The sequence below is a fragment of the Pantherophis guttatus genome, chromosome 1, assembly GCF_059756535.1.
Source record: "Pantherophis guttatus breed Tessera chromosome 1, ASM5975653v1, whole genome shotgun sequence".
Taxonomy (NCBI): domain Eukaryota; kingdom Metazoa; phylum Chordata; class Lepidosauria; order Squamata; family Colubridae; genus Pantherophis; species Pantherophis guttatus.
In genome coordinates this window covers 105,106,003-105,133,144 of record NC_142063.1, presented here as the reverse complement: position 1 = coordinate 105,133,144, position 27,142 = coordinate 105,106,003, and the positions used below count along the sequence as shown (strand labels likewise).

At 40.0% G+C, this 27,142-nt stretch overlaps 1 protein-coding gene across 7 annotated transcripts in view; it reads left to right on the top strand.

Moving 5' to 3' along the window:
* The window catches only part of LSP1 (lymphocyte specific protein 1), a 112,862-nt gene that overhangs the window by 36,728 nt on the left and 48,992 nt on the right, over positions 1 to 27,142 (top strand). Inside the window, exon 1 of one of the 7 annotated variants that reach the window (XM_060687732.2) lies at positions 150 to 214. The exons of the other annotated variants lie outside the window; for them this stretch is intronic. Coding sequence (XP_060543715.2) covers positions 165 to 214 — 50 coding nt within the window. The 5' untranslated portion in view covers positions 150 to 164. Of the gene's footprint in view, positions 1 to 149; positions 215 to 27,142 lie in introns of those variants that run through there. 7 annotated transcript variants of the gene reach the window in all.

Genomic DNA, 27,142 nt, shown 5'->3' with positions numbered 1-27,142 from the left:
AGATGGCCATCTATTGTATGGCAAATCACTGCTTAAGCATGTTTCATTTGAAAGTCAACATTTGTTTGGAAACACTGACAGCATGGCAAACTTTTACATATTTATGGAAGTATGAGAAGCTTCTTGACCATGTGGGGTGCCTTTGACCAGTGACCATATGGTTAATGGCCTTCACGCTCAGGTTCTCACACAGTGTTTGGACACCACTGATCAGGTTGGTTACAAATTTTAATGTATTTACTCTACATCTCTTTCAAAGAGTATCCAAGAAGAATTCTGTTTTTGTCAATGATGTCAGTGCATCCTCCTCCTCGTCCTCCTCGTCCTCGTCCTCCTCCTCGTCCTCCTCGTCCTCCTCCTCCTCCTCCTCATCATCATCATGATGTTTCTGTAGCCTCAGTAACTTACAAAATGAAAAGAGAAGTGTGCATCTTGGCCAGAAAAAAAATCTAAGTATGGTGCTGAGGGATGCAGCTCTGTGAAAAAAAGATTTATCTGAACCCATCCTCTATGTATTATTCCTCCCTCTCTATGTGTATAAAAATGTTGTTTTTCATTTGTCTAGTTATTTAATTTATTCATTTATTGAATTTATATTGCCATCTATTCACCCATGGCGACTCAAGGCAGCTTACAGAATATAAAACCTCATTTAAAACAATATAACTAATAAAAAGAATCAAATAAATTAATATAATAAAACATGATAAAATCAGACACACCCCACCCTGGTGACAGCAGATCACATGAGCCATTTAATGGGCTCCATCCCGCTCTGGGTTCCCCAGGCCCGCTGGCAGAACCAGGTCTTCAATGCCTTCTGGAAGAGTATTAGAGTGGGAACTAATCCCCACTAATCTCTGGGGGAATGATGTTCCAGAGAGAGGGAGCCATCACGGAGAAGGCCATGATAGTTATGCAACCATTTGTTGAAAATAAGTAACCAACTGCAATAGAAACTCAAGCATAAAATAAATACTTGTGATATGATTACTCTACTCATTTTTTTTTTGAAACAAGTTTTAAGTTGTTTTAACATTTGCCAGAAGTTGGGTATGATTTTTTTTTTTTTAAGTTTAAGTTCTAATTAAATCAGTGGGCATCTGTTTTAGAATGATCCTATTAAGAGCAATGGGCTTACTCAGACAAATGCATGTTTTAGCTTCTAACCAATGTTTAACATTACACTCTTTGGAAGATTTATTCAAACATATGCTGAGTGGGATTTATTCTTATATAAATATGTGTTGGGTTGCAGCCTACATTTCACTGGCATGTTAGCATTCCTCCTTTTATTTCCTGCTTGGACTGTGGCCAAGATTTTTTTTTTTAAAAAATATTCATACAGGTTTAAAAGACTAATGTGAAAGAGAATCATCCTTTCCTCTGTGTGAGACATAAAAACTACTAAATTGTACAGCATTTTATTTTAGAATTTTAAAAAATTAGAATTACATCAGTGTTATCTGGACTATCTGATACAGAAGTTCATGCATATGGCTGTCCAATCCAATTCTAGCATTCTAGAAAAGCCCAAGCATCATTTGTGGAAAATTAAGCCAGACTCATTGGGTAGCAATATTGGTAAAAGACAAATAGATTAAAAATTCTCTACATGGATTTTTTTAGAATCCACATTACAAAACAGCATACAGAGTTGAGAATAAGAAATACTTTGCTCTCTTTACCTGCACCCCACCAAAATTAGAATATGCTAGGTTGGGTGACTTTGGACTAGTAATCTGGATATTTGCAAATACTTGTATGAAGTGTCTCGATCCAAAAATAATTGTCCATTATGAAGCAGTGTGAATATCATTGTGGAAACTGAAAAGATGGAAAGAATTTATTCTGTCTGACTTTTTTTGGTCAAGGCTGAGACTTCAGCCAAGTGAAAATCCTTGATTGCTCTGTAGTTCTTCTGTCTTTCTTCTTCTGGTAAAGATTCATCTAAAACAATAATGACATCACTGATCAACAGCTATAAAAATGATATTCACACTGTGTCATAAGGCACAATGATTGCTTTTGATGGAGGCAGTTCATATAAGCATATGCAAATCAAGAATGAAATCACCAAATGATCTGTTCTCCCTTATCAATTAGCTCTTAATTAAAACAAGCTGATCAAGAAACTAGGTGATGGATCAACTAGGTTGATGAATAAGGAACTAGCAGCCAAAGGGTTGCATACATTCTTTGGAAAACTTCCAGATTTCCCCATCAGAATTTCGGTCAGCAAATAGCATCACTAAAATTTCTTGATTCTTTAAGTTGAATGAATTCAACATTTATTTATTTAGCTGCCCATCTCATATATGGCTGCCCATCTCGTATCTCTGAGTGGCATGCAAACACAAAATGGTACATTAAAGTATTCCCCTGCCCAAAAGAAGAAGGAAAAACAAACCTGAACATTCATTCCTCCCCCCACCCCCCACATCTCTACAATACTGCATCAGTGCCTGTTAAGACCTTCAGGATATAGTTACAACAACATGCCATCTTCAAGCTCACAGTTTTCCCAATGTTTAACCAAAGTTAAAATCTTTTTCAAAATAACCACTTGACAATTCAGTGTTGTCTGGCTTGCATAAACTGTGTCCAATGGCCCGGTTAGGGGACGCGGTGGCCCAGTGGCTAAGATGCCGAGCTTGTTGATCGAAAGGTTGGCAGTTCAGCGGTTTGAATCCCTAGTGCTGCGTAATGAGGTGAGCTCCTGTTACTTGTCCCAGCTTCTGCCAACCTAGCAGTTCGAAAGCACGTAAAAAATGCAAGTAGAAAAATGGTGACCACCTTTGGTGGGAAGGTAACAGCGTTCCGTGCACCTTTGGCGTTTAGTCATGCCGGCCACATGACCCACGGAGACGTCTTTGGACAGTGCTGGCTCTTCGGAGATGAGCACCACCCCCTAGAGTCGGGAACGACTAGCACATATGTGCAAGGGGAACTGTTACCTTTTAATGGCCTGGTTAGGCCCCTTTTTTTCCAGTTTACGGCCATACTCATTCAACTGGGAGCCCCTCTGGAGGGAGGTGAAGTAAGCAACGGGTAGGCTCAGGAAGAGAAGTGAGGGGAAGCATCCATTCTCTCTCTCTAGCATCTCTCTTTTGTCCTTCGTTTTTACAATTCTATTTTGTAAATTCTCTTTTATTGCTCTCATCTGCAGGCAGCAACACTCTTATGGCATTTTAAAGACCCACATTTATTGTTACGATCAGGATGGGAAACAAAGTGTTGACAACAGATGCCTTGATGGAATATGTCTAGACTCTTCTGACATCGCTGTTTAAAACAGCATGTCTTTAGAAACATACTTCCAAATTGAAATGCATCTAATGCAATTTATAAAACATGACAATTGCATATTTTCCAAACAAGAGCAGTTTTTCCATATGAGCTTTTGTAATGTTGCCAACATTACACTTCTCTTTAAACCAGTTGAGTGTAGCATCCTTATGCCACATTGGTATGCTACTGAATATAAATCATGAAATGTTTTTATCTGAAATAAGAATGCCAGAGTGATCATACAGAATCCATCATTCCTTTGGGTGGGGGGGGGGGTCAGCAAAAGTTTGCAAAACACAAAAAAGGATGAAAAATTGGTGGGCAAAAGAATTTGAAAGCAGGAAATAAAAGGAAAGGAATTATATCAGGGGTGGTATTCATTTACCTTTGCTACTGGTTCACAAATGTGAGTGCGCGCGCACGTGTGCTCACTTTGCTCACACACTCAACCTCCGTGCATGCGCAGAACCTTCCACACATGCACAGAGCCTTCCACGCATGCGCAGATCCTTCCGTGCATGCACAGATCCTTCCGTGCATGCACAGATCCTTCCGTGCATGCACACCACCTTCTGTGCATGTGCAGAGCCATACGTGCATGCGCAGAGCCTTCCGTGCATGCGCAGAGCCTTCCACGCATGCACAGAGCCTTCCATGCATGCACAGAGCCTTCCGCGCATGCGCAGAGCCTTCCATGCATGCGCAGAGCCTTCCATGCATGCACAGAGCCTTCCACACATGCACAGAGCCTTCCGCGCATGCGCAGAGCCTTCCACACATGCGCAGAGCCATACATGCATGCACAGAGCCTTACATGCATGCGCAGAGCCTTCCGTGCATGCGCAGATCCTTCCGTGCATGCGCAGATCCTTCCACACATGCGCAGAGCCTTCCGCGCATGAGCAGAGCCTTCCACACATGCGCAGAGCCATACATGCATGCACAGAGCCTTCCGTGCATGCGCAGATCCTTCCGTGCATGCGCAGATCCTTCCACGCATGCACAGAGCCTTCCACACATGCGCAGAGCATTCCGCGCATGTGCAGAGCATCAAAAACAGGATATGATGACATCCGGGCGGGTGGGCGGAGCCTCTAGCAACCGCCGCTACCAGTTCGCCCAAACCAGATAGAACTGGCTGAATACCATCACTGAACTATAGCTACAGCTAGTGTACACCAGGTCAATTCTTGCAAGTTGTTCTTGCTCTCACCGTGTCCCTTTATAGTTCATGCACTGTTTTTTGTTTTTTCTTAAATGCCTCCATGGCAAGGGTTACCTTTGACACAAGGTAAAAAAGAACATACCTCTCAACCCTCTTTCATACTTCATTTTGCTCATAGAAAACTTTGACCTTTCTTCTCTGACAATTGGCCTGATCAGCTGGGCATGGAGTATTTTAGAAACATCCATCTTCTTATCCGTCACTTTTGTGGAACAGATATTATACTCTTCGTTTCTTCTTTGCTACGCTTGTTGCCATAACATGCACTTGATCAGCTAACTGTCTGGATGTCACATTGCATCCACTTTTTATAACAGCTTTGGGAAACACCTCCTTGGACTGTATAATTGGTCTATCATGTCTCAGAGGTTTGGATGCTGTTCTGATGATAGTGGATCTCTTTTCATTCTCTTTCGTGGCCTCTCCCCCATCCCCAAAGCAGTTGGCCTATTCATTCAGCAGGTTTTTTCAGAACTACAAATGAGCCAATCTCTCATTTGTAAGAGAGTCCCATATGTGTGGCATATTTTTGGAATTTATTTTAGCAGTTGGGTGCACTCTTCTATGTATCTTGTCCCCATCATCCATAGTCAGATAGAGAATTTGAAATCTTAAAACAATAGCTTTATTACTACATAAGCTGTCATCAAAATAATTGGCCTGGTGAATGGCTGAGTTCACTTATAACTCAGTTTATGCTCTTACTTAGATGTCACTGTTTCAGACCACTTATGACTACCATCTTCTGCTGCTCAACACTTACCGGCTCTCCCCTGTTCTAAAGGCTTCTTGTTTTCTCCAGAAACTTCAAGTCTTTCAGCATCTCCTTAAGGATGAACTGGACTATGCAAAGGGTTTTCACCAATGCTCTCTTGAGCATCATTTTCAAGCAGGGCTTACCATCACTGTTAGAGATCATGATCACCTTTCTACCAGGTTTCTCCCATCCAGTTAACATTAACCAAAAGGATGGAAGATGAGAACCAAATTCAGAAATGGAGGAGAATGAGAAAATAGGGAAAGAGATAGTGTAAGATATGAATCGGGTGTATCTGGAGGGCCAAAATTCATTGCCGAAATCTCATTTAAAATTTGTCAATGTGAGATATGCATCAACTTCATTTTACCACAATGTTTTCTGTCTTCCTCTTCTTCCTGACCCTTTTACTCTTTCTTCATGTATTTGTTTTGCAGTTGGTCCTCATTTATTCTACCAAACAATCTCAGTGTACAGTATAATGGAATCATTAATGGAAAAGGGTGGGGAGAATTATTTTGATAGAAAAAACTGCATACGTATACTCATTTGGTGGCTTTTATTCATACTTTTAAAGACATTGCTCAATTAGATTAGAGAGCTTGATGAACAGTAATAAGGGGGAAAATGTTAAAAGGCTATCAAAAGCAAAAATAAAATGTTGTTACTGTATTTTATTCGCATAAGAGAGCTCTGAATGCATGATCAATATAGCAGCTAAACTGATTAGAGTAACACCTTGAGATATATTCAGAATTAATAGTTAGAACTATTTTTACTTTTCCTGTTCATAACTTTGAAATTTGAAAAGTTATATTGGCCAGAATGTAATTTATATTGAATTTTTCAAATGGTGCTTCTATATTAAATCTAACAGTTGAAGCCATCAAAATGGCGCAAAAGTTATTCCGGCTGGTTTAAAATACTGCAAGTCAAATAAATCTGGCCTTAATACAGTTTCTTATGTGGATAAGAAGGTTGAAAACATATATATACCATGCCTGTAGATAATATAAAAGTTGGGGAAGTTATTTCTATTATGAGTACAATAAATCATACTGAAGCATAGAATGGAAGGGATGCACCCATCTCCCCTTTATATAATGTAAAAGATCCTACACAAACTAACTGAATATATGGCTTTGGCATCAAACTTTACAAATGGTAAATTGGCAACAATCATAGGATGGATGGCTAATGTAACCTTTCAACCATAATAACCCTATTCCATATAGAGAAATTAATTAGAAATAAAACAAGTATAATATTGCACGAATTCTTAAAAATATAAGTTCTGTAATGCAGTGCTTTAGATCAGCAACAAATAGGCCTTATGTGTATTGGATCTGTTGTTATTGTTGTTATATTAGAATATAAATGGATGCATACCAAACCAGATCTGAAGTAGGGGCTGGCTCTGAGAGCAAAGTCAAATGCCATGTTTGAGTCATGGTATATGGATGACAAAGAAAGAATTCTAACGTTTTATAAAACTGGCCAAGATATTTGACCAAAGATTTAGTCAGATTCAACTGATAGTTCTGCTTTACAGATGAACAATACCGAAGCTGAGAAATTAGCATTTAGCTACAGGCTAACCATAATAATTATTCAATTTAATCTGCTTTTTTTAAAAAAAGAAATCTCATTTCTTCTTGCCTATCCCTTCTTGATTCAGCAAAGGGTGTAAGTTTTGAAGTTTGGAATAATCTTGATTATTTGAAGACCTTCACTCCAAACTGATGACATTTGAAATAATCGGAGTTGTTTGGGGAGACATCTGCAGCTTTGACAGGCACCCCATAATAATAAGTGGTATTACTGTGGATAGAAAAGATAAACAAAATGAGGTTGGTTGCATAAAACTGAACAAGCCCAAAACCAAATATACTTTTGTCAGTCTCCAAGCCTGAGACAGGGAAAATTTATTAAAGGGAAATTTGGACAGTATTTCAACAGTGCCCAGTGCCACAGAAGTGCCAGGCATTGTTGCCATTGTTTACTTATACACAGGGATAAAGCGACTCAAAGCAATTCGCCACCAAACAAAGGCTCTGTCTGACAACCCTGGCAGAGTCTGGAAGGGAAGGAGAGAGAGAGACAGATAAAATGGTAATTGTCCGTTCTTTCCAAAGTCATTCCTAGTTAATTACACTGTCTCTGGCAATAAAGTCTCCAAGGAATTGCAATGTGTACCCAGGGCTTCCTTAGCTGGACTAGCAGTTCTCAAATGCTCAGCTTTTCAGCTGTAAATGGCATCTTCCTTCTAGCAAGTGTTTCCATGCAAAGCTATGCTTGCTCTCCCTTTTCAAAGGTCAGAGAGAAAGGATACAAGCCCTATCTAAAGCATTATGTTTAGAGCCACTTCCCATATTGAGAGAAAAAAAAAATGGAATTTTCCACAGTTTTTCCTTATGTCACATAGGTTCTTTGTTTTTTTGGGTTGGTTCGATGACATCAACTTGTCAACAACTGCCTTCCGTTTTTGTAGAACCGTAGAATGATAGAATGATAGATTTGAAGAGATGTCTACGATTGTATGTTCCACCCAATCAATTCTGGATCCCACTACAGTATTGATTGATTGGTGACCATCCAGCTTCTCTTTAAAGATCTCCAGCAAACGAGAACTCACCACTTCATGTGGTAGTCTGCTCCACTAACTGACAGCTAATATGTTTTTATGTCCTTCCAACCTTTTGGGCTATAAAATATACTTCATCAGCTTTTAACTACCTTCAGGGTGATGAGAAAGTGATTTAACAATCTATGATGCAAAAGAAGACCGACAGATAACCTGAACTTCAAACATGTAACCTGTGTATGGCTGCAATTTCTTGCCAATCATGATGACCTCCTGACCAATGATCACCACATGAATTTAAACTGAAAAGAACCAGTGATACATGAAGCCAAAGAAAATGTGTGGTTTAATGATGGATATCACAGTGATCACTAAGATGCCTATAAAAAGTTAAAGGTTTTCCTCTGTCTAGTCATGTCTGACTCTAGGAGGTGTTGCTCATCTCCATTTCTTAGCCGAGGGAGCCAGTGTTGTCTTAAGACATTTTGTAGGTCATGTGACTGGCATGACTATATGCCAAAGCGCAGGAAATACTTACTTCCCACCAGTAGTGGGATTTGAATTTTTTTTACTACTGGTTCTGTGGGTGTGGCTTGGTGGGCGCGGCATGGCATGGTGGGTGTGGCTTGGTGGACATGGCAGGGGAAGGATACTGTAAAATCTCCATTCCCACCCCATTCCAGGGGAAGGTTACTGCAAAATCCCCATTTCCTCCCGATCAGCTGGGACTCCGGAGGCAGAGAATAGATGGGGGCGGGGCCAGTCAAAGGTGGTATTTACCGATTCTCCAAACTACTCAAAATTTCTGCTACCGGTTCTCCAGAACTGATCAGAACCTGCTGAATACCACCTCTGCTTCCCACCAAAGTGGTACCTGTTTATCTACTTATCATTTACTTGCTTTCAGACTGCTAGGTAGACAGGAACTGGGGCAAGGACAGGTGCTCACCCTGTTGCACAGTGCTTGGGACTTGAACTGCCAGACTTTTGGTTGATGAGTCCAGCATCTTAATCGCTAGGCCCATAGGAATCCACAATATGGTCACAGTGACAATAACTTCCTTGTTTTCCAGGGACTGATATTTGAGATTCTGGAGTTAACATTATATAGAAGCTTTATAGCAGCCTACAGCTCCTCAAGGAACAGATCAGGATTGTTCTGCTGTTGAGTTATCTAAGTGTTTTTGATAAGGTTCATAACTAAGGCTATTTGGATGACAATTAGAAAGGTTTTAAACTCATCTGATTGGTCCAAAGAATTCTGTAAACCGGGTTTAGTGTGCATGCTAACCTTTCTTAGAGATTTCAAGGCTTAGAGAACCGCAGTGTTCATGGTTTGGGGCGATGAAGTTTACCAGCTATACCCTTTGTTTTTATGGACTAAATCAGCGCCAATGCCAGAAATGGAACAAACAGCCTGATTTTCAACAAAGAACTTGTTCACAGCTGGAAGAGTTAGCAAGCAATAGCAAATCAGTGAAATGATGGTATGTACATTTAATGAAGAGTAGATTGGGTGCTTCCAGCTATTCTTTTAATATGCAATCATTCTGCCTCGTTCATGTTATTTTACAAGGGTCCCAGATGACGCTCACTTCTGTTTACAATCCTCTTGTGTTTTTCCGCCATGCCTTTTCTTATTAAGAAAAGATTTATTAAAGAGACAATTTTTGAAGCGCTGCTAGTGGAACCAGTCCTTTGGGAAAAACCCTAAATTATAGATCATCCTAAAAATAGAGTTCAACTCCGTATCTGATTTTTTTGGGGGGTTTTGTTTTAAATTATCTTCAGCAAGTGAGCTATATTTTATGACTTTTTTGTGTGTCCACCAAAACTGTTTCGGTTAGCTACAGACTTGATAGAAGTCCATCACTGCAGATAAATCCTCAGTACTACCTTTGTCCGAGGAGTTGGAGAATGGAAAATATCTTGATCGTGCTTATTTTAAGCTAATACTTGAATACCATTTTGCTGCCCATGAGTCATTTATGAGACATACTCATTCCATTTTTAATGCTCATCTGTTCTTTGGAAGCCTGCTGGCTCATTCATTCCTTAACAATGTAAAAATATGTGAGCATGTATATTGCATGTTGTCATTCCCATAATTTTCTGTTACAAGTTCTGCAGCTGCCCGAGTCCAGCTCATTATAGTAATCAATATCTAGGTTCTTATTTTGACATGCTCAGTTAAAAGTAACCAGATGACGGTACCTGAATATTAAACAGCTATTCAGTGGATACAGGCCAGTGATGGTGTTCAATTTTTTTTTACTACCGGTTCTGTGGGCGTTACTTTGTGGGTGTGGCATGGCTTGGTGGGCGTGGCAGGGGAAAGATACTGTAAAATCCCCATTTCCACCCCACTCCAGGGGAAGGGTACTATAAAATCCCCATTCCCTCCCCACCCTACTAACCTGCTTTCCAGCCCTGTTCTCCTGTGCAGGGCAACAAAAGAAGACCCAGCTGATCAGCTGGGACTCTGATCATCTGGGACTTGGAAGGCAGCGAATAGATAGGGGCGGGGCCAACCAGAGGTATTTACCAGTTCTCCGAACTACTCAAAATTTCCGTTACCGGTTCTCTAGAACCTGCCAGAACTGGTTGAATGCCACTTCTGATGCAGGCCTTCTTATGTATGTCTGGGAAGTAGAAATCTGAACATAGATTAGACATTCAAGGGTGAAAGATAGTGTTGTGAAAGATGGCTACAACAGGACATGGAAACAGAGTAGTCCACACTTGCAGCTGAAGGTGTGGTAGAATGGAATTTGCCACTTCCATCCTATGGATCAAGGGTGGTGATTCTGAATGATTATCAAGGTAACTCTTCCTCCAAAGGAAACTTCCATCTTGGTTGAAACTGTTCCTGGTTTTGAAAGTAAATAACTTGCTGGTTATTATGTGGAATGATGTTTGCAGAGAAGAATTATATGGTGACACGGAGACTTAGTGACTTTTGATCATTAAGTATTGTCTTGCCTTAGTTCCATTGCTCCTTGGATCAGTGGTGGAATTCAATTTTTTTTACTACCGGTTCTGTAGCTGTGGCTTGGTGGGCGTGGCAGGGAAGGTTACTGCAAAATCTCCATTCCCACCCCACTCCAGGGGAAGCATACTGCAAAATCCCCATGCCCTCCCCACTCTAAGGCCAGCCAGACGTGGTAGCTGCCGGTTCTCCGCTAAAAATTCCGCTACGGGTTCTCCAGAACCTGACAGAACCTGCTGAATAGCACCCCTGCCTTGGATGATTAATAATTTAGTAGTCAGGAATTATTGGCTAAACTTTTGGAATGTATTATTTTGGGTGTCAAAGAACTTTGTTATATTCCTCCATACTACTTAATATTTGAATGAAAGTACTCAGTGTGTTACCAATATCACATGCTTGCTCTTTTCTTTTTTACTGAATTCAACTGTGGAAGCCTATTTTCTAATCAGTTCCTGTTGATGGTAATGCATCGTAATAATCTGTGAAAGTCAATAAACTGAGCTCAGTCCAGACAAAGTGAGAGTAGGTGATTTATTTATCCAGATTAGTAAGAAAGTGCTTTGAAAATGCTTTCTGCCTAGAGAAATGGACTACAAACCATAAAATAAATTAATATCAATGGGAACCAATAGGAAAATGTGTGGCTGAAAGGAATGAAATTTATATTATGTTCTAACCTTAAATAGAAGTTTGATTGCATCATTTAAGAGAAATTATTTGTCACAGGAAAACTGGTTTAGAATGTATAAAGGTATTTTGAATTTCTTCTGGAAATATTAATAACATGGACATTTTATCATGTTTGGCTGATGTGTAAAAAGCCAAACAAATTTGGATAGAAATATACCATACACACACACACACACACACACACACACACACACACACACACAAATATTGATTGATTCAGACGATTTTAAAAACTAAAGTACAATTGAAACCAGAGGCTTTTCTTTTGGGACTAATAGAAAGGAAACTAAGAAAAAAGTCATGAAACTTTGCTTTTTATATGACAACTGCAGCGATATTATTATATGTTCAAAAATGGAAAGATTCAACCCTATTCCCAATAGAGGAATAGTTGGTGAAGATGATGGAACTTGCAAAGATGGCTAAATTAATTTATTTGATTATAGAAAAGATGTACTACATGTATAGAAACTCCTTTTTGTATGAAACAGAAAAAATGCATTTATGACTTGTGGTTTTGATGATTAGAAAAAATGGATAATAGAAAACTGCTTCTTTTTGTAACCAAAGAGTAAGAGATAACTTTGTAATCATACTTATAGCTGCTGCAGAAGAAATTGGAAGCTTCTTCTTTCTGTTTCTTTTCATCCTATCTTTCTATACTTCTTTCTTTCTTCCCTTCCCTTCCCTTCTTCTGCATTAGTTCATTTTAACTTTTAATAAAATTAATTAATTAATAAAATTCATATAAAATATCTTAAATTTACATTTAAAATGACACCTTCACTTGAATTTGAAATGATACCATTCATTTTACCATTTCAGGACTTTATCTGTGTTCTCTCTCCTTAATTTTGCTACACATGCCAACAAGCCCATAAGGTTAAGTTTCATTGAAGTATGAAAGAACTTTCATTTAGGTGAAAATCATTGGCTGCCTGAAAAAGCCCAGGAATCAGTATCCTGTGAATCCAGGATTCTACTCAAATTCTACCATAAGAAACGCATGCAATGAGAGCTAAAAAAAAAAAAAATCAAAATAATTCTTTTGCAATCCACATAATCTGTTTTTAATAATTGATGCAACTTCTAAGAAAAAAACAACTATGGCATATATATATATATAGAAGAAAAACTAGAAGAAGAAAAACATATATATATATATATATATATATATATGTATATATATATATATATATATATATATATATATATATATATATATATATATATATATATATATATGTTTTTCTTCTTCTAGTTTTAGTATATAGTATATGAGCCAGTGGTGAAATGTAAAATTTGTTACTACCGGTTCTGTGGGTGTGGCTTGGTGGGGGCGTTTAATGTGACTGGGTGGGCGTGGCCAACTTTTTTTTTTTTACTTTTAAAACCATTTTTTCTACAACCTCTTCGACCAAAGAGGTTGTAAAAAAAATGCTTTTAAAAGCCTCTGCCCATGCCCAGCTGAGCTGCGTGATCATTAGAGCCTTTTTTAAAAAAACTTTTAAAAGCATTTTTTTGGCCGAAGAAGTTGTAGAAAAAATGCTTTTAAAAATTAAAAAAAAAAAAGCCGCTGATGATTGTGTGGCTCAGCTGGGCATGGGGGGGGGCAGGGATTTTTGCTACCGGTTCTCTGACTCACCCATTGCTACCGGATCAGGCGATCTGGTCCAAACCGGGAGCATTTCACCCCTGATATGAGCTCTAAATGAGCAAATAAGATATTTTGCATGAAGTATAGGAAGACCCCTTCTCCTATGGTACAATGGGAATTTATAAGTGCAATAAACTGGTGACTCCTCCTGAAACCTTAAAAAAAATCTGCAGTCTCTTATCTGGTGCTGCTATGGTAAAATCCAGTATGTGCTAAATTATTCAGTGTCTACAAATATCATTTGGAATCTGGGAATATTGTGATCTGGAATAAGTATCCAGTCAAAATAAATAAACTGTGGTGTTGCATCCCAAATCCTTGCATCCTGAGATTGAAGACAAGTCTTTAAGATATCCTTGCCATGCGCTAAATAAATAAATAAATGTGATACCCTGATGCACATTTAATCGTTTGCACCCTGCTGCCCCCACTCCCACTGGCATATATGGGTCTGAATCTATTAAAATATGTGATCCCTTCCTTTTCCCCTTTGTAGTGACCTTTGCATAACAACTGAATTTGCCATATTTTCAGATCCATTACTGCACATGTCCTTCTATCAGCCCTGGGTCATTTCATCCCTGGAATATTTGCAAGCCAAGAACTCCTTTCCTTGGATTGTCAAAGGGATCATGCCCGGCAATCTCATTCAGCTGGTTAGTCTATGAAAATTCTCTTCCCTGAACTCGACTCTTAACATTCCTGTTTTGCATTCTGAACTAGATCTCTGCTTGCCTTTCATGCTTCTGGAATGAATAAATCATCTGCTTCAAATTGTCACTGCAAATCTTTTTGCTAAATGACAGTTTCTCTTTTAGAATGTAATGACCTGCAAAATGACTTTCAGTTGTCCTGGGTTTTGTTGGTATTTTTTTTTTATAAAAATAGCATTATTTGGTGTGACATTTTCCGCTGAATTCTATTTCCCAAGTAGTTTGTCTTGAGATGTGATATTACTTGTCTGATACAATCCCTGGATGAGAGACTGATATTCATGATTCTTCCATTCTACAGCCAGTGAGAAACAGGAAAAAAAAAGACAATTTCTAAAATAATTGATGCTAATATAAACTGGAAAGTATGAGGAAGTTTCTGATGATAGAATTTTGGCTAGAAATTCCAGACATGTATTGCAAAACTCCAGATGATCACTAGATGGCAAAAAGAGATTAAAAAAAAACAAACCTGGAACTCTTTGCTGCCATCTATTGGCTGTCTGAATTTTGACAATCCAGATCTTGTAGCCATAAATCTGGGAGATGGCTAGTGCTCTACTACTGCAGAAGAAGGGAAACCAGACTGATTTGAGATTAATTAAGGTATTGAACATTGTGGAATATATTTTTGAAAAAAATGCAGTAAAGAATAGTACCTCACCCACTCAGTGGTGTATTAACCATTAAGCAGACTAAGCACATGCTTAGGGCACTAGGCCCAAAGGGGGCACCACAAAGTTGAGAAAGAAAAAAAAACAATGAAGATTTGTACAGTATGTACAAAGGAGGGGGGCACCAAGATTTGTCAGTGCTTAGGGCACCAGTGAACTTTAACCCGGCACTGCATCCACTGGTTGGTTAAAAAAATCAGCTTACTCCTTTAATAATTTCAACGAAGTTAGGAACCTGATAAACCTGACCTTTCTTTCTTTAAGATTAAAATAACCTTCTTTCTCTTTTATTTTTTTTAAAAGATACACTAATTCAATTAGAAACACTTACCCAAGATCATCCTCATTATTTCTATCTGTACCTATCTATCCATCCTCTACTGAATTTAAACTCAATTCAAGCTTTATCCAAAAGCTAAGAATTCTATAGCTTTCTATAACATCTGAGACTTCATAACAGTGGTGGGTTTCAAATTTTTTTACTACTGGTTCTGTGGACGTGGCTTGGTGAGCGCGGCATGGCTTGGTGGCCATGGCAGGGGAAGGATACTATAAAATCTCCATTCCTACCCCATTCCAGGGGAAGGTTACTGCAAAATCCCCATTTCTTCCTGATCAGCTGGGACTCGGGAAGCAGAGAATAAATGGGGCGGGGCAGTCAGAATTTTTACTACCAGTTCTCCGAACTACTCAAAATTTCCACTACCGGTTCTCCAGAACTGGTCAGAACCTGCTGAAACCCACCTCTGCTTCATAGTTGAGGAGAAAGCTTTGACCAGTCTAACCCCAAATCTTAAATTCCAATATTTTATAATGTTTCCAGGTCCTTTATCGCTACTTGGCTGTCATTTGATATTGCTTTTCTTTGTCTACTGTGATATCTGGCATGATGTATTCTGGATGTCTAGAAATATTATTATTTCCCAGCTCTTGATCTACCAGGTCTGCTTACAGCTTGTAATATTCACGAGCAGTTCACTTTCTACCTGGCTCATGCTTAACCAATCAGTTTTATCCCCATGTCTCTGGAGCCAATCCAGCCTTCAGTCTCCTTTCTTTCTCCTTTCAATAATTCATTTCTTTGTCAGCAGAATATTAGCTTGCCAAGAGGATAATCTCTGGCTCTGACATATACCTCAGCTGATCAGTTGATCCTATTGTCTGGATCCTATTGTTTTCATGGAAACTCCTAGGCCTTTTCTCCTTAGTGATCCTTAGCAGAATCAAGAAGATAGATAGAATGGCCATGATGCATTTTTGCCTAACACGTTTTTCTTCCTTCTAGGTTTTGTGGTATGGATATTTAGTAATAAAGAGAATAGCAGGACACATCTAATGAATCATGGGTTGACAAGACCAAGGTTATGCGTTAGGGTTAGGGTTAGGGAAGTAACATTGAAGTTAAGTGTGAATCATGCCCATAGTTTCAGCTCTACCAGTATTTTCTTACTTTTCTGCCAAGAATGTGAGAAGGAGAGATAGTAAGCAGAGATGATGGGTGATGGGAAGAATCATGGAGTCAGAAAGGGTACAGTTAGTCCTCAACATATGACTGTCGTATAGTGACCATTTGAAGTTACGATGATTACCTCCCCCTCCTTCACAGACACATGACTGAACTTCAGGTGCTTGGCAACAACAACCACATTTATGGCTGTTTGTACTGTCCCACAGCCATATGACCACATTTTATGATAGTTTTGCTGAAAACCAACACTTGGTTTTGGCTAAACCCCTGCCCATAGCAAACAATTGGTTCACCAAGTGCCATGTTCAGATCGGGCATGTGACTGACCTTGTTTTGTGACCATCAAGACTTAGCTCCATGATGGGCAGGCTCCATTATGGTCATAACTTGAGGACTGCATACCTGCAATTGTTGTTTTGGCTGTTTTCTCTACTTCTAGCTGGACAAATTGGATAACCGCTGAGAAAGAGGAAGTTCTGGAGAGTGGTCTATTTTATTGGGTGACTGTCACCTAAGGGCTGCAGGCATAGAAAGAAAAAGGCTGTAGTATAAGGACCTTTTTGATGGCTAAACTATCAAATAATATGCAGAAAAAGACCTGAGCTGTCAATGCCATGAAGTGCTTTTAAAGGAACATGCTGGCCTAAATGAATGGGCACAGTACAGGCCCTATGAAACATAAAGCTGTGCCTTCTCACAATGCTCATTCCTTAGTCTTCAGCATCTGCTTCTGGAGCTCACTTTTCCAGAGGTAGAGCAAGCCCTTACAAAGCACTCTGAAGTGTTCAGGTATAAAGTAATAAGACCAGGTATTGTCTGTTTCTGAAAGCAGAGAGGCATTCTACTCAATCTGATTTTGTGCACTTGTTTGTTTTGGCCATGAGATCCCAAAGGGTGATATATGTGCCTCTGGTCATTGTCACCTATTTAGCTCTGTCCAGGGACCGCGTGTAGTTTAAGGAATGCTACGGATATGGGTGACTAAGCTCTCCTCTCTGGTTCCCTAGAAGAGCTGCATGAAGCAACATCAGAGGCGATTGCTTGGATAGCTGAATTGGACATCCAGTTATGAGGCCACTGTGATACCTTTGTAGAAGTTTTACTTAAAGTTAGGTAGACTGTGTATATATATTTACTTCTCTTCTGTCATGTTGTCATCGTATGCTAAAAAATTCTACTCAGTCACCTGAAGGCAAGTTCTATGCACTTTATAGTGCACTGAATTTTCATTAAATATAAAAAGGTTATTTTACAATAAAACCTCAAAACATTAACACTAAAGAACTCAAGGCAGAACTCCATTAGGGAAATGCATTTACTGTCCAGCTGCCCTTTGTAATAGTCACTCTGAATCATCCTATCTCTGAGCAAGGTCACATGTCACTTTCCTGAAGGATCTTGAGCAGCATTGGCAACCCATATTTCTACATCGGGTGGTGCAGTAGTGGTATTCAACCAGTTCTATCCGGTTTGGGTGAACTGGTAGCGGCAGCTGCAGGAGGCTCCACCCAACCGCCTGGATGTCATCACGGCCCTTTTTGATGCTCTGCACATGCGCGGAGGTGATGCGTGCGCTCACATTTGCGAACCGGTAGTCAAGATAAGTGAATGCCCCCCCTGGGGTGGTGGTTTGGTGCTTTTGAAGAAAAGCTAGAACTGCTGATATCTTTGAGGAGGTGACCAAGTCATAGTTTCTCCCCAAAGTTGAAAACCAAATGCCTTGGTCATTTCAATAATGGAAGCATTATTGGGCAGTGCTATGGAAATAATACAGTGTTTTGAAACATGTAGAGTGTGAATAGTGTCCATCTGAATTTTTTTTTTTTAACCGTAGCTACATCTTTTTGCAGGATGGCATGGCTTCCCTCTGTAACTGCCATGTGATCTTAGGACAGACACAGCTGCTTTAAAAAGTTGATCACGAGTTCCTTCCCTTATAAGCTCTGAGCCACTGTTGAGAAATCAAAACTGCACAACCTAAAGAAGTACTTCTCCTTTTATTTATTAAACTAAAAGAAATTAAAAAAAAAAAAACCCTGGCCAAATACTGTAAAAGCTTGATGACAGGTGGCCCTTATTTCAAGATCCAGTTCCCAGTATGCCAGCTGGATGAGGGCTCTATTTTTGGAAAGGTTTTTGTTGCGCTACTGTTACACATAGAATAACTGGCCTTCAATTATGTTCCACACAGTCAGGACAAAGAAAAAGCAACAGATTGTGAGCTTGTGAGATCATGGAGTGCGACCATTAGTTACATCCAACTAAAACAAAAAGGAGTAGCTGAGGAAATGGCAACATCTCAGTTGAGAAGGCTTTGTCTCGTGTACCAAATAGACTTGTAGCTCCAGGAGGAAAATGAGGACTGCAATCATTCTCTCTGGAAATTTTGCCAAAAAAAGAAGAAAAAGCAAAAAAGCAGAACAACAATAATGAAATTTGATGTAATTTAGAAAAAAACAAGTAAGCAAAAACAACTTTCCTTTCTTACTGAAAAGGAAAAAGCAAGTTGGAACATTCTGGGCTTAGAGCATTTCTGACTTGGAGCTTTTATGATAGATTTTTTCACAGTCACTGGGAGCAGGAGAGACGTCACGATCACAGGGCGTAGAGTGAATGATTTCATCTAGATTCTATTTCACTTTTCAAAGAGAGCACAACACCTTGGCTCTCTTCCAGATCCCAGACAAGACTGTCCAAGGAAACCATGAAAAAAAAAAAACCCACCACAAATTTGGGTGCAGATGGTATAAAGAAAGTGGTTTTTCAGGTTTTGTTTCTGATGGTTTCATCTTCTTTGTTCTTTGCTCTTTTTGAGCTCAAAAGAATGATGAAATAATGAAACAGAATGGGAAGAAAGGGAATGAGAGAAAGAAGGTACCAGGAAATGTCTCTGTATGTGTCTGTGTGAAAAGCTCCATAGTGGGAAAAAAAAACGCATGAGGTCATCTAAGAAGAAAAGGAGTAGTCTGTATACTTTTAGACTTCACTTTTAAAATTCTGCTAACAAGGGTTTGGTTATAGCTCCGGGAGTCCAAAGAAACATTTGAATTTCACCCTTGTCAGCTTATTTGAAAAAGAAAATGTTGGCATGGAATCCCAACCCTGCAAAATGAGAGCTCCCAAGCTGTTCATGTGTCCCATAGATATGCTCACATCTCTTAACAATCCTCCATATGTAATCAAATTAGAAAAGGTTGTAGCAAATCTGGCACCATCAATCTCAAATAAATAACAGATAGGTTTCTGAATGTAAAACAGAAGGAACTATTCTTAAGTCCATGGAAATGAACTGTTTCTATTTTTTTTTAATAGGCAGAGGGCACAAAGCACCCAATATTTACTTTGCTTTTATTACAATATCATTCCTGCATCGCATTCCATGTCATTTATGGGAACTGAAAATTCTTAAACATAATGGGCGCGAAAGGATATAATATTCGATCAGTATAAGAAGTTTGCAATAGAAAGGAAAAGCAATCAGGGGTTCTTATTGCTCACTGAGTTTGATTGTCTAGCACTGATGATGTTACCTAGTTTAGATAACGTCTTCAAGGAAACAACCAAGCTCGGAGAGCACCAAGGACCCCTTATTTCAATCCTGAGCTACAAATACTCTCTTTTATTGGAAAAATCATTCCTGGTACTAGAATCTACTAGTAATAGATTTCTCTCAAGCCATTAATTGAAATAATTACACATGTGCAGTGGTGGGATTTTTTTTTTTACTACCGGTTCTGTGGGTGTGGCTTGGTGGGCGTGGCAGGGGAAGGATACTGTAAAATCTCCATTCCCTCCCCACTCCAGGGGAAGGTTACTGCAAAATCCCCATTTCCTCCCAATCAGCTGGGACTCGGGAGGCAGAGAATAGATGGGGGCTAGTCAGAGGCGGTATTTACTGATTCTCCGAACTACTCAAAATTTCCTCTAGCGGTCAAGAGTGGGTTTCAAAACTCATTGCTACCAGTTTGCTTGTTGGTGCATGCACGCTCTGCGCATGCAGAGAAGCATCTGGGTGGGTGGACAGAGCCTCCCACCGCCACTGCTACCAGTTTGCCTGAAATGGGGTGAACCGGTAGCAACCCACCACTGCTACCAGTTCTTCAGAACTGGTCAGAACCTGCTGAATACCACCTCTGATCATGTGAACCTCCTTAGGACAGAACCACCATTACCCTGTATATGGGTTGATTAATATTACATTGAATAGAACTGGGAAAGAGAATTCTCCCCAGGTGGGTCCAAGGTATGGTGAATGCATGAGGGAGAAGGGTAAGTGGCTTTGCAAGAGGTTCACTCACTCCTGAAGAAATCTTTATTATTTATTTATTTATTTATTTATTTATTTATTTATTTATTTATTTATTGAATTTCTATACCGCCCTTCTCCCGAAGGACTCAGGGCGGTGAACAGATTAAAATTTCATATACATATAATAATTTGTATTTTTTTTTATAAACAGTAAATAATAAATTGAGTCAACTTGGTGTATCTGCTAAGACCTTGGCATAGAATTTAGATGTTTATGCTAGCTCTGCTTGTTGAAACAGAAAGGTCTTCAGGGCACGTCGGAAAGTGCGAAGATCTGGGATTATTCGTATTCCAGGGGGTATTTTGTTCCAAAGAGTAGGTGCCCCCACAGAGAAGGCTCTCTCCCTTGGAAGTACTAGACGACATTGTTTTAATGATGGTACTATGAGTAGGCCTACTCTGTGAGAGCGTATTGGTTGGTGGGAGGTTATCGGTTGCAGCAGGTGGTCTCGTAAGTACTCAGGTCCTAAGCCATGGAGCACTTTAAAGGTAAGAACCAACACCTTGAAGCGCACTCGGAAGGCCACCAGAAGCCAGTGTAGCTCGCGTAGAAGAGGTGTTACATGTGAGCGCCATGTTGCTCCCATAATTACTCACGCGGCTGCATTCTGGACCAGTTGGAGCTTCCGGGTGCACTTCAAGGGGAGCCCCATGTAGAGAGCATTGCAGTAGTCAAGTCAGGAAATGATGAGGGCTTGAGTGACTGTGCGTAATGAGTCCCAGTCTAGAAAGGGATGCAATTGGCGAATCAGGCGAACCTGATAGAAAGCTCCTCTGGCCACGGCTCTTATATGATCTTCTAAAGACAGTCGTGCATCCAGGAGGATGCCTAAATTGCGAGCTTTCTCTGCGGGGGTCAATGACTCGTCCCCAATAGTTAGTGATGGGACTAACTGGCTGTACCGGGACGCCGGCAGCCACAGCCGCTCAGTCTTGGAAGGGTTGAGTCGAAGCCTGTTTCTCCCCATCCTGACCCGTACGGCCTCAAGGCACTGGGACATCACTTCAAGGGCATCATTGGGGTGGTTTGTGATGGAGATGTACAGCTGAGTGTCATCAGCGTACAGATGACATCGCACCCCAAAACCATGGATGATCTCCCCCAAAGGCTTCACATAAATGTTGAACAGGAGAGGCGAGAGGGCCGACCCCTGTGGCACCCCGCAGGTAAGGGGCCTAGAGGTCGATCTCTGTCCACCTGTGAACACTGACTGCGACCTGTCAGAGAGGTAGGACGAGAACCACCATAATACGGTGTCTCCCACTTCCAGCCCCTCCAACCGGTGCAGCATGATACCATGATCAATGGTATCAAAAGCCGCTGAAAGATCTAATAGGACCAGGATAGAGGAACATCCCTTATCCCGAGCCCTCCAGAGATCATCAACCAATGTGACCAATGCTGTTTCTGTGCTGTATCCAGGCCTGAAGCCGGACTGGAACGAGTCTAGATAGATAGCTTCATCCAGGTACTGTGGGAGCTGTCGTGCCACCACACTTTCGACAACCTTCGCTAAAAAGCGAAGGTTGGAGACTGGACGGTAGTTTGCTAAAACAGCTGGATCCAGAGAGGGCTTCTTAAGGAGGGGTCTCACTACCGCCTCTTTCAAGGCGGGAGGTAAGAATCCCTCGCTCAGAGAAGCGTTAATGATTCTCTGGAGCCAGCTACATGTAACCTCCCGGGTAGCCAGCACTAGCCAGGAAGGGCACGGGTCCAATAAACATGTGGTCGCATTCAGCTTCCCCAGTAACCTGCCCACGTCCTCAGGAGTCACAGTATCAAACTCATCCCAGATAATGTCCTCAAGATCTGCCCTTATCATTTCATCCGAATTAACCCAGTTAGAGTCCAAGCCTTCCCGAATCTAAGCGATTTTATTGTGCAGATATTGTGCAAAATCCTCAGCTCGTCCTTGCAGAGGGTCTTCCTGGGCTCTCAGCTGGAGTAGAGAGTGGGTAACCCTAAACAAGGCAGCTGGGCGATTATCTGCCGATGCAATAAGAGTGGAAAAATAGTTACATTTTGCTGCTTTTATTGCCACTAGTAGGTCTTAATATAAGATCTCACTAGTGTTCGGTCGGATTCAGAATGGCTGGTCCTCCAACTGCTCTCTAGGCTTCTTTTCCGGTGTTTCATCCCACTCAGCTCATCAGAGAACCAAGGAGCTGGGTAGGTTCGACGCCAGATCAGAGGCCACAAAGGCGGCCCTGGTCTAAAGCACCAGCGGCCATCCTATCCCAGGACGCCACTAGGTCTTCAGCATAGTCATAAGCCAAGGTCTCAGGAAATGGCCCAAGCTCCATCCGGAACCTATCAGGATCCATCAGGCACCTGGGGCGGAACCATTTAATTGATTCCGCCTCCCTGCGGTGGGTTGTAGTGGTCAGAAGGTCAAGCTTAAGGAGAGAATGGTCTGACCATGACAAGGGTTCGATGACTATATCCCCTATATCTAGACCATTCAGCCACTGGTCAGCGATAAAGATCAAATCCAGAGTGTATCCCCCCCGTGTGAGTAGGGCCATGAACTAATTGGGTCAGGTCCATGGCCGTCATGGAAGCCATAAACTCCTGAGCCCCTTCAGACATTTCACCAATGGATGGCAGGTTGAAATCTCCCATAACCAGTAGCTTAGGAGTCTCAACTGCCACCTCGGCTATTACATTGAGGAGCTCAGGCAGGGCTGCTGATACGTGGCAGGGAGCCAGGTACGCAATCAACAGGCCCATCTGTAACCCATAACCCCATTTCACGAAGAGGGACTCACATCCGGTTGTCTGAGGGACAGTGACTTCCCTAGGGTACTTCCTTTATGTTCTTTTCCCACATCCAGAAGATTTTGCCAGCAGTTCCCCAATTATAATACTCTTTCTGGAGGAGGGATCTTGAGACAAGCTTACTTATTACTTTTACTCATTTTCAGTTGGGTGCCGGCCTGATTTAGAACAGAATCTGTCATAGTCACGCTGATAGATGACCCCTTGTCTAGATTATCTTGTGTGAACTTTAAAAAGCTTTGAGAATCATCATCTGGTGGTCTACAGAACTCTTTCAGGTCTGGGAGCGCTGTCTGTCTCTATTATCTGAAAGAAATGTGGAGTAACTGTGCCTCTACTCAAATGCTATGAGGTACTATCAAGCACTATTTAGTCCCTAGTGCTATTTAAACTTTCAAATTGAATATCTGGAGCTTTTTGATCAAACTATTTGCAACTGGATGTCACTGACATGCAGACAATATTGAATTCTATCTTTTTGAAAACATATGAATCAGGAAAGGTTGTGTATGTTTTTAACTGGTGCCTGGATGCAGAATTAGGGTAAATGAGGTCCGATAAGTAATAATAACCCTAGAAAGGCAGAGGGCTAGTGAACATATTACCAAAAGTTACCAAATACCTTCTGGTAGATCCTTTTAAGTGGGCCGTCTCTGTTGTTCTGGAATGCTCTTCCTTCTGAAAGTTGGACGACATCCACTGTAACATCTTTTAGGTACCACTTGAAATTATATTTAATTATTCATTCAATTTATATTGTCATCCCTCTCACCTAAATGAGTTACGGGTGGCTTGCATAATTAAAAAATGATTAGGAATCAAAACAAAATAAAAGCCATAAAACACAGTTAATTAAAACAATAAAAATGAATTTGTGGCAGAGTACAATAAATTGCTAAGAACCAGCAGATTTTGTATTACCGTCTGGCCCCCAGGCATGATGATAAACCAAGTCTTAAGCAGTCTTCTGCAAAGCCAACAGGGTTGAAATCTTTCCTTTCCACCCAGCTTTCATAATACGAATGCTGGAAGATTTTATTTTCCACCATTCTTTTTAAGTATATGTTACTGAATATTGCATTCTATGTTTTATATTGTATGAATCATTGTTTTGTTATGTATTTTATCGGTCTTTTTTGTTGTAAACTATTTTGAAAAGCGTATGTCAATTGGCATAGGAATGTGTATATAAATCATCATCTTCAACTTTTGCCTTCCTGAGTGAAAAATAACCAGGATTGAATATGTAAAATGAGTTAGAAGAATTTTAAAATTAAAGCTGAATGCTGTTAATACAATACTGTAAAATTATTAATATTTAAGCTGTCTTTGGAATATGCTACATAACAGGTATTGTTGATTTGACACAGGTGGAACCACATGCTTTAAACTGTAGAGCCCAAAAGCTTATGGCAATAAATCATGCCTTACACTCAAAAAGTGAAATAGATCATTTGCTATTTACCAAGCAAAATTTTTTGTTTTACTTTGTTGCAAATGAAATAGCTAGTGAAGGGCAAAATCTGAAGTCCAAATGATTATATAAAAGCAAACAAAGAGAAGATGTTAAAAATGTGGACAAGGAAAACTCTTTAAACGTAGCAGAATCAAAGATGACATACAAAACCGAACAGTTACAACAGCAAATGAAAAACTGGAAACATAAATCTCTACACAGTCAATACTTGAAAGAAACTGAAGGCAAGGTGAATAGTAAATGAAGCTTGGCAATGGCTTCAGGTTAGATCCATCAAGAAGGAAACAAAAGGTGTGATATTTGCAGCACCAGAACAAGCATTAGCAATGCAATAAAAATTAAAATAGCTCCCACCCTGAAAATTCTTATGCAAAGAGAAAGACAAGATTGTTTACTACAGAATCAGTGGCTGTAGCAACACTGACCAGATAAGTCAAGATATTTATTTATTTATTTATTTGTTTGTTTGTTTGTTTGTTTGTTTGTTTGTTTGTTTGTTTAGGCTGCCCAACTCATTGTCAGAGATTCTGTGATATAATCAGACAGCAAAAATGAATTTTGCAATCAGTGCAGAAAACATGGATCTGATGCCCCCAAATATTGTTACAACCATAATATTGGAAAAGTGCTCCAGAATGATCATGTAAAAACATCTGTAGAGTTTCAGATTCAAATTGTCAGACCTGCCAAATACTTAAACCTCTAAGTAGAAACAATCCTTGGCCCTATTTGTTGAGAAAAGTATATTTTTATTAGAAGTCAAGTGCATTGCAGAAGTGCCTAGCCAGAACTGAGGATCGTGCACCAAAATCCCTAAGTTCAACTATTTGCTCCCTTAATTGCCTTCTATCGATGAACCCCCCTTGGCCAATCAGGTTTTAGCAAGATGTTTTCAGAACAGTCACTTCAAGTGTAGGTTGGTATCAGGGGTGGGTTCTACTTACCTTTACTACCAGTTTGCAATGGGAGTGCACGTGCTTCTGCGCATGCGCAAATTGTCAATTATGACGTCCAGGCGGGTTTTACTACCAGTTCTAAAGAACCAGACAGAACTGGGAGCAGCCCACCACTGGTTGGTATGCAGCTGCATTCTTCTTCCAGCCAGGTGACCTTGAAGCAGCATCTCGGGGAGATACTGCAATTAATTTCATTTTCCCCAAGCATCCTCTCTCTCATCTACCTTCCCCAGAGTTCATGGCAGGTTGTCACCGCATAGCAATGAAGCACACAAGCAAGCATACAATGCCAGCTGACACAAACTGACAAATATCTAGAACTTAAAATGCACCAAGGCTACATCATTTTACAAAAAGTACTTTTAATTGTAACTATAGATTTTGTCCCATTTACCCACATTTTCCCCATGCATTCATCTGTATATTATGAATAACAATTGATAGCTCATTTAATCATACAATCCCTAACTTGTTTATCTAGTTTCAAATCTTAAGAAAAGTTTATACATTTTTGCAATTGTATCTTCATAATTTGTACATAATTCATTTTCAAATTCCATTTTATCATTTTCAATTCCAATTACCTTTTTGTATATATTAAATCTTACTTTCAGTGGTGTATATGAAAAACTATGTCCCTCTCCAGCCAATTGTTCTCTTGTTAATATTTAAGTTAATCTTAAATTCTCCATCTTCCTGTATTAATAAATCTTGACAGGTTATGATTTTTCTATTGTTTCTCGTTTGTAAAAGTTGTTTTGGGGCACAAATCTGGGTTTGAATTTATTCCATTTTCTTAATATTACACTTCCCACATAATGGTTTTAAGAACTTTATTAACTCTATCATACCCTATGTCAACCAAACCTCAAGTTATGTTTTCCTAATTCTATCGTTCTTCTATTTCTCAGTAACACTCACTCTCTAATCCAAACAAATAGTGGGCTGCAAAACACAATTTAAAGTAAGGTAAATCTAGTCTTCCTCTATGCAACATCATTCATTTTTTATCATAGAGATTCTACCAAACATCACTACAATCATAGTAACTGAAATATAGTGATTAGAAAATAATCCAGCCAAGGTTTTCCCTATAAGTATTAGAACATCTAGAAATATAATAATGGAATTGGCAAAACAGTTCACAAAATTAGAATATTGACCTCATACTTTGTTTACAAACAACTTTATTCAGAAGCACATACATATTGTTGTTGTTGTTGTTAGTTGCGAAGTCGTGTCTGACCCATCGCGACCCCATGGACAACGTTCCTCCTGGCCTTCCTGTCCTCTGGAGTCCATTTAAGCACCTATTGCTTCAATGACTCCGTCCAGCCACCTCGTTCTCTGTTGTCCCCTTGTTCTTTTGCCCTCTATCTTTCCCAGCATTAAGCTCTTCTCCAGTGAGTCCTTCCTTCTCATTAGGTGGCCAAAGTATTTGAGTTTCATCTTCAGGATCTGGCCTTCTAAAGAGCAGTCAGGGTTGATCTCCTCTAGCACTGACCGGTTTGATCACCTTGTAGTCCAAGGGACTTCTCCAGCATCATAGTTCAAAGGCCTCAATTCTTTG